Source organism: Ipomoea nil, unplaced genomic scaffold (genome assembly GCF_001879475.1).
Source record: "Ipomoea nil cultivar Tokyo-kokei standard unplaced genomic scaffold, Asagao_1.1 scaffold1317, whole genome shotgun sequence".
Taxonomy (NCBI): Eukaryota; Viridiplantae; Streptophyta; class Magnoliopsida; order Solanales; family Convolvulaceae; genus Ipomoea; species Ipomoea nil.
In genome coordinates, this window is record NW_017617745.1 from 426868 (window position 1) to 438595 (window position 11728).

Here is an 11728-nt window from a genome sequence, read left to right on the forward strand (position 1 = left end):
AAGGGGAATTATTCTGTGAAAACATCCTATAGAATGCTCGTAGGCGAGACACAAGCTGATAAACCTTGGCGTCTTATTTGGCAGCTGCATGTTCCACCCAAGGTGCGGCTGTTTTGTTGGCAGCTTGCGTCTTCCATCCTGCCGACTCGGGAAATATTGCGCATGAAGTAAGTGGCATGCCATATTTCATGTCACATGTGTGGAACTCAAGATGAATCCACTGCCCACCTTTTTAGATATTGCCCAAGAGTTGCTACTATCTAGGCGAGTTTCAAGCTGTCATCTACAGCCTACGACCGAGGTAATATAATTGATTGGTTCTTTGAGCTTTTGACTTTACTAAATGGGGATATGCCATGCAAATTTGTGATGTTATGTTGGGGGCTATGGGGGAGTAGGAATGATCTGGTATGGAAGGGAGTCCCGTTTGCTGCAGATTTGGTTGTGCATAAATCACTTACCTACTGGGCAAATCGGCATGCAGTGAATGTGAATGAGAATGGGCAGAATGGGACCATCACGTTGAAGCAAAGTAGGAGTCGCCTGATATAGGGAGGATAAAGCTAAACACAGACGCATCTCTGGATGATAGCAACAATGTCATGGGGCTAGGATGGTTATTCCGGGGCAGCGAGAGGTTCTCGAGTACCGGGGCAGTATACGATCGCAGAGACGGAGATGCTATGTATCTGTGAAGCTCTCTCTTGGTTGAAAGATAACGGTATGCGGGACGTAGACGTAGAAATGGACTCCCAGTTGTGTTATTATGCTTTGCAATCTAGTTCATTCTATTTAGCTTTTGGTTACTTAGTAGATGATGTTAAGGAAGTTGTCTCTTTGATAGATGGGGTCAACTTTGACTTTGTAATTAAAGCGATCTGCAAATCGTGTAGCCCACACTATAGATCGGGCAGCCATTTCACAATCAGGTTGAGGGGAGTGGCTAGATTCGCCCCCTCATTATCTTGTTGCTACGCTTTTGTCTGATTCAATGAATTAAAATCCGTTCTTCAAAAAAAAAATGTATTTATAAATATTATATTAATATAGATGTGTGTTTATTATGTGTTTTTTATTCGAACTATTTTATCCAATTAATTATGTTTCATATTTATTATGAATATCGTTTATCACGTTTAGAGTATTTTGATTTATTGTTCCCAATAATTAAGATTTTATGCTATACTCTTATTTGTAAGTTTTGTTTTATAAATTTTTATTAAAAATTATTTTATTATTTTATTTATTATAATAATAATAATATGATTCTCTACAAGCTCATTTTATTTTAAATTATTTATTTATTTTTATAAACTATAATTCTTTATTTATGAAAGCACTAATGCGGTTATTAATTATTTTGGATTTTGAAATTTAGGAATGCATCTAGAATTGTTTTCATGTGTATGTATAATTGTAAAAAACTTGTGAACCTTATTTCAAGTTATTTGACATTAGTATTTTCCCCTTATCTAATTTAAATTTTAGTTATAAAAATATATATTAATTTAATAGGGCTCATTTTTGTTGTTAGGCCTCGGCCTCTAAAATGATAAGACCGGGCCTATTTCTACGTTAAACTTTTGTGTAGTAATTATTAATCCATTATATTCCTTTCAAACACTTTATATTATTTATTTGAGAAAAAGGTCAAATAGATCCCTAAAATATTATACAAAAGTGCAATTAGGCCTTCTTCAAACTTTAAAAAAGTTCAATTAAGCACATAAACTTATCATTTTAATGCATTCATATCGAATAGTTAGTCACCTACTGGTAATACCCAGTAATTAAACTTCAGACGGTTAAATCGGTCGTTGGGGACCGTTTTTTGGTCACCGATCGCCTTCTTCCTTAGTCGAAGAAGGAAACCAACGTCACCTTCTTCTCAGTTGAAGAAGGTGACGCTGGTCGCCTTCTTCCTGGAGGAGGAGGCCACCGAACGTTGCCTTCTTCTACGGGAAGAAGGCGACCTCACAGACGAACAATCTGGTCGCCTTCTCATGCGAAGAAGGCGATCTGTCCGGTCGTCTTCTCCAGTTGAAAACGTCATCGAAAATTGTTTTTTTTTTTGTTTTGTTTTTAATAGTGGTGAACAGTGGTTAGCGGGGGTCAACGATGGCCAACGTCGATAATTTTATCGTTAACCTGTTGGTTCCCGGTAAATCAGACTTATTTGACTCATTTTGACAAGTTAGACTGTTTAATTGCACTTTTTTAAAGTTTAAGGGCCTAGAAATACTAATCTGGCCAGCACTTTGCCCCTTAATTGGGTTGGCCTATTGCGAACGGAGATTAGTCTAAGTATGGTACAGGCTTAAAGGTGCCTCCTACAATTAGGGTATGCTCATGGCACCTCGTGATCTAACCAAAAAATAAAATTAAGGGCCTAATTACACTTTTGAATAAAATTCAAGGGTCTAATTGATCCTTTTCCCTATTTATTTTTATCTATGTCAAATAGTGATTAAATGAAAATTAAGCAAATATTAACTTATTAGTCTGAGAATTTGTGTAATCACATGTGTTAAACAAAACAAATGAAATCAATTTAATTGTACAATTATTGAATTTAACAGTTATGTTTACGATCATCATTTTCATTCATTCTTTCCAAAAAAGTTCAACCTCAACCCTAAAAACCCCACACCCCGACCCATCATTTGCATTCATTCTTCATCCTCATACATATATAATTTGCCTCAGTGTGAGTATTAACTCGACCAAATGTGTGAGTACATGAGGCTATGGGTATATGATGAGGCCAAGTGTAAATATGTAAGTGTGGAATTTATAAATTAGTACTATCAACCAATCACAAAGTATTTGAATTAAGTACAAATTAAATAGAGTTAATACCCAAAATCGTCCTCGACTACAGTGGTTTTTCTCAATTTTGTCCTAAACGACTTTGGTGACCTAATATCGTCCCAGACTTTTGTGTTTCGCTCAATTTAGTCCTCCATTTGTTATTCCGTCAAATTGGTGTTAAATAAAGGGACAATTCAGTAATGTCAATATTGATCTCTCTTTACTTTCAACTTGTGAAGTGCGAAATTCCTCTCTCTTGTACGAATTACACCCAGAATTACTCCCGGACCTGCAAATCAAATTTTATATTCGCAGTTTTAGGAGTAATTATGGGAGTAATTCGTTAAAAAAAAAAGGATTTCGCAGTTCACATGTTTATGAGTAAAGAGATGCCAATATTAAAATTACTGAATTGTCTATTTATTTAACACCAAATGGACAGAATAACAAATGAGGGACTAAATTGAGCAAAAACACACAAGTCTGGGACTAAATTGAGCGAAACACAAAAGTCTGGGACGATATTAGGTCACCAAAGTCGTTTAGGACGAAATTGAGAAAAACCACTATAGTCGAGGACGATTTTGAGTATTAACTCAAATTAAATATGTATTCATTTACATGTAAAACGCATTCTATTGCAAAAATTTAAACGGTTTACATATTTCTTCTTCTTCTTTTTTATTTTTCTTATTTGAATATGTAGATATCTAATTGCTTGTCTCATGCCCTTATGTAGTTGGCATTTGGTGAGTCATCATCATATCAACTAGATAGCTTGACATGAAACATTGAGTCTCCCCTTGCTAGGGCTTGAGGGGACAACTTCATATTCTCCTAGCAATAATAATGCTTCAACCTTCACTACTTCATCATCTCCATTATTCTCCATCTTCATCTCCTCCTCTGAGCTTAATTTCTTGGACTTAGAAGTCCTCACATAATATAACACCACCATAGCAACCAATATAAACATGGCAACCACCAACACTGCAATAATACACGACACAATTTATTATTTGCTTGTCATAACACTCATAATTGTGGTTTATGTATTCACTATTCAGTATTGTTGACAAATCACATAGCTTCAATCACTTGAAAAGTGATTGTTAGTCTAGTTGTTTACAAATTTTAATGACCTTTTTAGTTAGGTTGTTGATATCACTAACCATTCTTGTAGGTGGTCAATAAAACTCAACTGGTTATAGAGGTGAAACTTTGGAAGAATGACCAGGGATCGAGTCTCACCAGCGGCAGTGTGGGAGCAACCTCTCAAAGTGAGGGGGGCCCCTTGTGCGCAGTGAGCACCGGTCTAGCCTCTATGGTTCATGTTCAGTTGAGTCCTCATGATTTACATCCTCCCAAATGCTCTGTCGGGCCGAGATGTGGGGGGCCCTTAGGGTTGGGGTTCAGCCTTTTAGAAGAATAAAACTCAAATTTTGATCAAAAATCTTAAATTTTGACATTTTCTTGTGATTAAAAATATTAAATTTTCTAACGGTATCAACTTGCCAATTTAGAAAAATAAAAAATAAAATAGTCCTCTTTGTTTTTTCTTTATTATTAGGCAAAAAATCTATCTTTACTCATGTATATATCTAAAAAGAAGTTGCAAACATTTTTGCAAAATACAAAGTAACTAATCATTTATTTTTAGTTAATGAAAGGGTGATGAGTGAGTTTTTTTTTCTTCTCAAATTAGAGTAGTTTTAGTTTTTATTTCTCAAGCTATGATATTTTTAAACTTTACATATTCATCTAACTAGGCCAGGTACATTTAGATTTGTCATCGTCATGTCATACACGTTGTCACATATATCTATCACTGCTTTATCATATTCTTCCATGCCATGTCATCTAATCTAACTTAATAATAACAATAATTTTAATTTTAAAATAGAAAAAATGACACTTTTCCCCCTAAGTTATATGCTTATAACATTTTTTTCCCATGAGTTATTCATGTATCCACATTTACCCCCTAAGTTATGTTAAAAGTGACAATTTTTCCCTCTTTTTATGTTAAATAGACATTTTTACCTTTAAAAATAAATATTTCATTTATTTTTTTCACCAACAAATTATTGTTTATATGTATGGATGACCACGATTCGGTTCGAATCTAACCGTACATTGTAGCAATCGAACCGAAACAGTAGGGACAATTCTGGTTACGATTCAAAATCGTAAAAATAAAAATAAAATAAAATATTTGTTAAATTTAAAAATAAGATATATATATATATATATATATATGTGTGTGTGTGTGTGTGTGTGTGTGTGTGTGTGTGTGTGACTTCTAATGAGAACCCTTCTCCCGTGAGAACTGCGAACTTGTACATAAAAGCACACAATCTCATATTTCAATGCTTAATGCACACAATTTTTCCTGCAATATATATCCAAACTGTATGCTCCTTAAAAGTTTAATATAATTTTGTGACTCTTAAAAAGATGTCTGATTCTGCCTAGCTAGGAATCTAGAAGTCCATTATGGCATGCTTGACCAGCAAAATACTTTCATCTACTAAATATAGACTTATAGAGTGAGCAGAGGTACCAATTAAGAAATCTTGAAAGACAATTTACCTTGATAAGCTGCAATCTTGATGAACATTCCTCCATGGTGCCCTGCAGCTTCTTCACCACCACCACTCATCTTCCAACTCAATCTCAGCCCAAAACTGTTATCATTCAAGTAAGGACTATACGAGAACGGAATGGCCACAGTCTTCACATGCTGGCAAGATATTGGAACACTCATACATGTCTCCACAATGTAAAAATGGAAGCCAGAAACACTGAGGCAAGGGACTTGAAGGTAAGGAGGGGGGAGCTGTGCTAAACACTTTAGGTATTTGTATTCCTTCAAGGTGTAGTAGTAAGTGAAGGGTGTCTGAGAGAGGTTGAGGTTCAAGAAGACTTCATGAACGCAGTTTTTGGGGTCGAGGAGATCTACCCTTTGGAGATCATAGGAGATTGACTTCACAACTAAGTCTCCATAAGAAGGGAAATGCAAAGTTGTGGTCTTGTTGTGGTTGCAGTTTAGGGCAAAACCTGGGAGCCCACATTCTTGAGGTTGCTGGTTTTGGATGTGGAAAGGGTATTGGATGGTTAGATCTTGTGATGAGGTGTTGTTGCATTTTAATGGTGGACAGTTATGGAGGTTTGAGGCTGTAGTTGTGGATGGAGAGATTGAGAAGAAAGAAATGAAGAAGAAGAAGAAGGTAAAGATGAAATCCATGAGGATCAGAGGAGCTAGCAAGAAACTGAGAAAGACAATAAAGGGGAGACTTGATTAAGTACTCTGTAATGAATTGTTTAGATGAAGGAACATGAATGGGAAAAAGACAAAAAGTAGAGGTGAGAATCAAAAGTTAATAAACTGAAGTGCTACATCAGCAAGGTATCAAAGAAAGATGTTTATATGTTTAGTTCACAATCTCAACTATTATCTAAGCAAAACAACCTCTTTAGTTCACAATCTCAACTATTATCTAAGCAAAACAACCTAGGTGAGGTGAGATTGTAGATTGGTTAGACTATAATATTATCAACTACGTACGTTTTTAGATTTGAAAGAAATTACTTGTAATAATAGGTCGGTTCGCCAACTCAATTCCTACCCATAACCAGCTAGGTTTGGAAAGACTTATCTTTATAAGTCAATATTAAATCGACCCATAAAAGCACGAATTACATAGTAACATCCTTTGATTTACAGTGTGGTTTGGGTGAAACTCGTCTTGTGACCTTGTGACACAATGGTAAACCAGCCTAAATTATTCATAGAAACTCAAAAAAGATTAATATGTAACTCTTATGAGTGTCCAACTTGAAATTTTGTGATTATCAATCCAACATGTACTAACATCCTTGCACCAAAACTTGGATTACCTTATCTAGAAGGCACTGTTTAAAGTCAGTCAATTTGACCAACTCCAAAGATGACTTCCAAGAAGGGGCAATTTTCCAAGTCAAGATGTTTGTTTCTCGGAAGGCCACAAAGTCTTTCTTAGAAGTAAAAATATCCCATCAACATCTTCTTTTATTTCCGTTAACCACTCATTCTCAGATGTCCGTTTCTGAAGTTCTTATCCATTGATTTCTAGCAAAGGGATTCATAGCAAAGGCATTATTAGCCTGGTAATATAATAAATTAGATCTCTTGCTGGGCATAAATATATAAAACAATATGTAATCTCCCCGTAAACTTGAACAAAACACATCCTTCAATTTCGTACCAGTTTCTTCAGACATGCCAAACATAAAATCCAAAAAGTAGGATGATAGAATTGGCAAGTCATACAATTACAGATTTGGATACTGAATACTGAAGCAACTCATTAAGCTTAGTCGAGATGAAAGATATACACAACTACATTTAACAGCACGGCTCATACAAATAACAGGAATCCTGTGAGGTGTTTAATGAATTGGAGAGGAAAACATGGTTTGGAGCGGGGTAATGTTAAACAAGCTCTTTTGATAGTATGACCGATTTTTGGTTCAAAAATGACACATCACTATTTCGTCCAGTTAGAAGTTGATGGTCAACCTCCTCCCCATCACTAAGCTCTGTTAAAGATGATGCACCAGAATCTGTCTCATCAACTGCAGTGGCGACGGAATTTAATCAGCAAACCAAGAAGATCATGTCATGAAAAGACAACAAATATCGAAAGAAATTATCACCACGAATGAACAGCATTTCTTTAACAAACAATTATTCATTTTGAGGCATGATTAACATGTTCAACCCTTTGCGCAAAACTCACGTGTTGAAAAATAAAGAGTTAGTTTATCTATAGGTTTGTGTCTGTTTATGAATAGGTGTCAGTTATGGATAGTTACTTAAGTTATGTGTTTGTATATATATATATATATATATGTATTATGTTTCTTTATTAGAAACATAGATAATACTAATATATTTCAGTCTTATATACATTTTCTATTCCTTGATTCTTCATCATTGCTTCTGCTTAACTGGCGGGTGGTGTTATTCTCCACCCGCCAGGCCATTCCATCTTCCAAATTCAACATCACGCACACAAAAAGCAAAGAAACAATAAAATTTCAGTTTTCCCCCTCTACTCTTTTATACAAATTTACTATGGAGCACCGTGAATAGACTCTCAATTACCAATAGCTCAAGAATTAGATAATAAGATGGTAAAAGCTTTCTACCATGAAATACCACTATGCCATTTGGGATTAAAAGTTTAAAACTGACCTGCACATGTTTGACTATCAGGAAGACGCCTGACAGCTGTAACCTGAATATTTTCTGATAATAGACAATTGCAGAAAGAGCCTGAAACATCAATGAATAACTGTGTAAGATAAAAGTGATGGGGCAACCTAGATGCAGCCACGAATAGCCAAAATTGGTGCTGCAAGGTTTATGAATCTGGGCCAGTGACATATTTATCCCACCAGAGGCAAACATTACTTAACCAATGGCTTCCTAACAGTTAATCCATTAAAAAATGTTAAAAATGCAGACATTAATCCATCCTTCTTACCTACACGTGCCAGGCGATTAACCCATCCAGGAATTGGTTTTCCAGTAAGTTGCATACAGACTTCATCAGAGAAATGGTTGCAATTCTTGGCGATTAAATGATAAGAATCCCCATGATATTTTCTAGAAAGTTGCTCCATAAATGAACGAACTTCTGAAGGAGACATGTCTGTACTGCCTAGCAGTATTGAGCGTCTAAATATGAAACCTGGGCAGGTTCGTGGTTCAACTTCAAAAACCCCACTACTTGAGAAATCATGGGCTCCATATCCGTATTCCATACCATGTACTGTGTCAAATAAAAAGCATAATATCACAACTACATTAATGATAGAGAGCATCTATATCAAAAGATCACCAAACTAATCATAACTGTTAAATGTAATATTTGTGGCTCCTACACTGCAACTTCCTACATGTTAATCATAACTGTTAAATGTAATATTTGTGGCCCCTACATTGCAACTGTTAATCATAACTCCCTACACAAAATTTCTCATGAACATTGCAAAACATATATATGATCCCGAGGGAAATACCACTCTCTTTCTGGAGTGAAGTATTGTCACCCTACAGGTGAGAGATTGCAAAGTTATATGGCAATATGGTGATTGCACACCAAAAAATAAAAAATAAAATCAGAATCTTGAGGTCATGATGGAGTAATAGCAGTAAATTGTGTTCAGTGTGTTAGGTTTCAATTCAATGTCTAAAATGAAAGTAACCAAAGGATCAAGGTTATTGTTTATGAAGGCCAAGAAAGGATGTTATGATCTTCCAAGGGCTTCAATTAGTGCTGAGGTCTTAGTGGGCATATTATAATGGATGAGGATAGAATTGAACAAGAAATGTAATTGCATTGGAATTGGAGAAAGGGATGGCAATAAATTTGGGAAATTTTGAGAAAACATCCTAATGAAAAGGCTACATTACTCTTGGCCAGATATGCTTACACCTCATTAGACTCTCTTCACACAGATAGAGGATCTATTCAAGCTTATCCCTACTTCCTAGGTTTTCCATTGTAAGCACAAAGGGAAAGGCACGATAATTACTTGTGATATTGAGAAAGTTGAGAAGAAGGGATAGGAAAAAATCAGTAGTAACAGAAGAACTCTATAATTAAACAAAAAGCAAAAGAAACTTCACTTAAACTGCCCAACCGAAGAAAAAAAAACACCAGAGAAAAACTAAGCAAGCTGGATGGCACAAGATGCTGAAACCTTAAGGAATGGAAAGAAACCATCATTATTGTGGTACACCTCATCCATGCAGGTTCTAGGTCTCTGTGGTAAGCCAAGCCAGGCTTTGGGTGCATGGTTGATAAAGTAAGTTGTATTATTTTCTAAGTAGAGAAAAAAAAAAGATTTCACCTTCTCAGCAAATTATAGGACAGTAGAGGTGATTTTAATAGAGGTTAGCCTGGTTGAATTAGGAGTTTTTTTCATGGATTAGAAAAGGTCTGGTGAATAAACCAAAGAAAAAAAAAAGTAGTATAGTTAAATAAACAGGATTATGAGTGAACCCTTGGAAACACTATTGAAGTTAAAATCACGTGTTACCTTATTTTGCTTTATTTATAAGCAAATGTTTCCTTTCCTTATACTCCCATAATATTTTATAGTATCTTGTGGAAGGTAATCAAAGCATCATCTTGCAGATACAAATAGCCTGTTTCAATACTAACGTACGCAAGACGAATAGTACTTATCGGAAAGAAGAAAGTATACAAGATGAATTATAGTCACACATTACCTTAGCTTAGGAAGCTTGAGGAAAAATTGGATGTAATTGGAGTATTATACTGTCAAATCTTTATCAAGTTTCTAGTGACCAAACAATTCAATGCAAACATATATTATTCTCTAGTGATATAATGCATTAAAGATTTGTATCTTGGATAAATGCAAACAGTTATACCTTCAACTATATGCACACCTCACAAAGATTTATCTCGACTACATGTTACTTTTGACTGGAAGGATGATAGCTAAAAACAAGAAAAAGTGATAGGGGTAGCAATCTAGATAAAGATTGAAACTTGCTATTATGTAATGCACAGTCTAACTGCAATCCCTCATATATGGCAGAGCTATAGTAACTTTGCATTGCCAGAATTTTATGATAGTGTCGCCTAAGGCAGTAAGAAAGGCACAAAATATACAACAATTGTAAATCACTTCTCCAAAAATAGGAATGATTTTTTTTTTTTTGAATGCTACTGACTCTATTACATTGTAGTATTGTTCAAACGTACTTTCTCAACCTAATGAAGCACACAGAATTAACAACGCCTCCACTGAGGCTCGATCTCATGGGTCGATCTCATGACCTCCCACATGGGAGAGGTCACTACATGCCATCTGAGCGCAAAGTGCTTGGCAGCAAAAATAGGAATGATTGTTTAAAAATAAAACTGAAAACGGAGTACTTTAATACCTTCAATACCAGAATGAAACACTCCAAGGCCGAACCAATACAGGTAATTGTTTATAGTTGTAAGATCGTAGACATTTAGGTACAATAAAGTGCTACTTTTCTCTCCATTTCCGTTCAGCTCCTTGGAAGAACTGGAACTTAACGGAAATAATCGCATCGTGTATATATATGCCTCAAGCTGAAGCTACCCGCCACCCCTCAATAACCCAACACCTATAGCGGAGTATATGTCTACAATCTCCAAGCTCAATACCCACCAGGCGCAATCAATTAAGCCCTACCAAAATTCGAAAATGTAAAGAAAATAGCCATCAGTTCAGAGTACAACTTCACCGCTCCCATAACCATACTGATTACTGAGTTCTAACGAATGAAATTTTGCAGTTACACTGTAGAAAAAATTGAGCAGGCGAATAGTAAAGATCGAGCTGCTAGGTTAATAATAATAATGGGAATTCAATTATTCAGATAAATTCATAAATATATATACATACGTACTCCGTATCTATTATGTGTGTGTATGCATGTAAAGGAAGCGAGAGAGGGAAGGGAGATTACTGAGACATAGTACGCGAGTATCCAACAGGCGACGTTGAGAGAAAAGTGCAGCGCCGCCCTAAGATCGCCACCGGGATCGGAGGATTTCGGAGGCGCGTGGGCAGCGGCAGTCCGTGGAGGAGGGAGGTTAAGCCTCACAGGAGGGTGTATAGGTATTTGCTGGCGTTGAGGTGGGAAAAGACGAAAAAAGTGGAAAAAGGTTCATTTTGGAGTAAAGATATTGATTTTCTTTTTCCTTTTCCTTTCAAAATATTTTTTTTTTTTAAATTATTTTATTGGGGTTAGTTTAGTGCATTAATTAGTTATGAGATTAAGAATTGTACGTGTTAATTTTTTTCGAATACTGATGAGCCTTAGCATTCTACGCGTTTATTTATTTAAAAAAATAGA

At 35.6% G+C, this 11728-nt stretch overlaps 2 protein-coding genes across 2 annotated transcripts; both read right to left on the reverse strand.

Annotated features, from left to right (window-relative positions):
• Window positions 1–3444: 3444 nt before the first annotated feature.
• LOC109185344 (RING-H2 finger protein ATL22-like) lies at window positions 3445–6277 on the reverse strand. Its single transcript, XM_019335323.1, has 2 exons — window positions 5404–6277; window positions 3445–3801 (listed from the first exon to the last, which is right to left on the reverse strand). Exons 1-2 carry the CDS (start codon window positions 6056–6058, stop codon window positions 3581–3583), a joined length of 876 nt encoding a protein of 291 aa, XP_019190868.1. The 5' UTR covers window positions 6059–6277; the 3' UTR covers window positions 3445–3580.
• Window positions 6278–7025: 748 nt separating this feature from the next.
• Window positions 7026–11520, reverse strand: LOC109185345 (deSI-like protein At4g17486). The gene is made up of 5 exons (XM_019335324.1): window positions 11339–11520; window positions 10781–11057; window positions 8343–8630; window positions 8051–8131; window positions 7026–7428 (listed from the first exon to the last, which is right to left on the reverse strand). The coding sequence occupies exons 2-5, from the start codon at window positions 10935–10937 to the stop codon at window positions 7286–7288; spliced, it is 669 nt and encodes a 222-aa protein (XP_019190869.1). The 5' UTR covers window positions 10938–11057; window positions 11339–11520; the 3' UTR covers window positions 7026–7285.
• Window positions 11521–11728: the final 208 nt, after the last annotated feature.

What these genes read in the sequence shown, in the direction of transcription:
- LOC109185345 (XM_019335324.1), bottom strand. Translation starts at nt 10,937, where the DNA reads ATGCGATTATTTCCGTTAAGTTCCAGTTCTTCCAAGGAGCTGAACGGA. An exon ending in TAATCGCCTGGCACGTGTAG is followed by an intron (nt 8,132 to 8,342) that starts GTAAGAAGGATG and finishes TTGATGTTTCAG; the next exon opens with GCTCTTTCTGCAATTGTCTA. An exon ending in TGATAGTCAAACATGTGCAG is followed by an intron (nt 7,429 to 8,050) that starts GTCAGTTTTAAA and finishes TCGCCACTGCAG; the next exon opens with TTGATGAGACAGATTCTGGT.
- LOC109185344 (XM_019335323.1), bottom strand. Translation starts at nt 6,058, where the DNA reads ATGGATTTCATCTTTACCTTCTTCTTCTTCTTCATTTCTTTCTTCTCA. An exon ending in CAAGATTGCAGCTTATCAAG is followed by an intron (nt 3,802 to 5,403) that starts GTAAATTGTCTT and finishes GTATTATTGCAG; the next exon opens with TGTTGGTGGTTGCCATGTTT.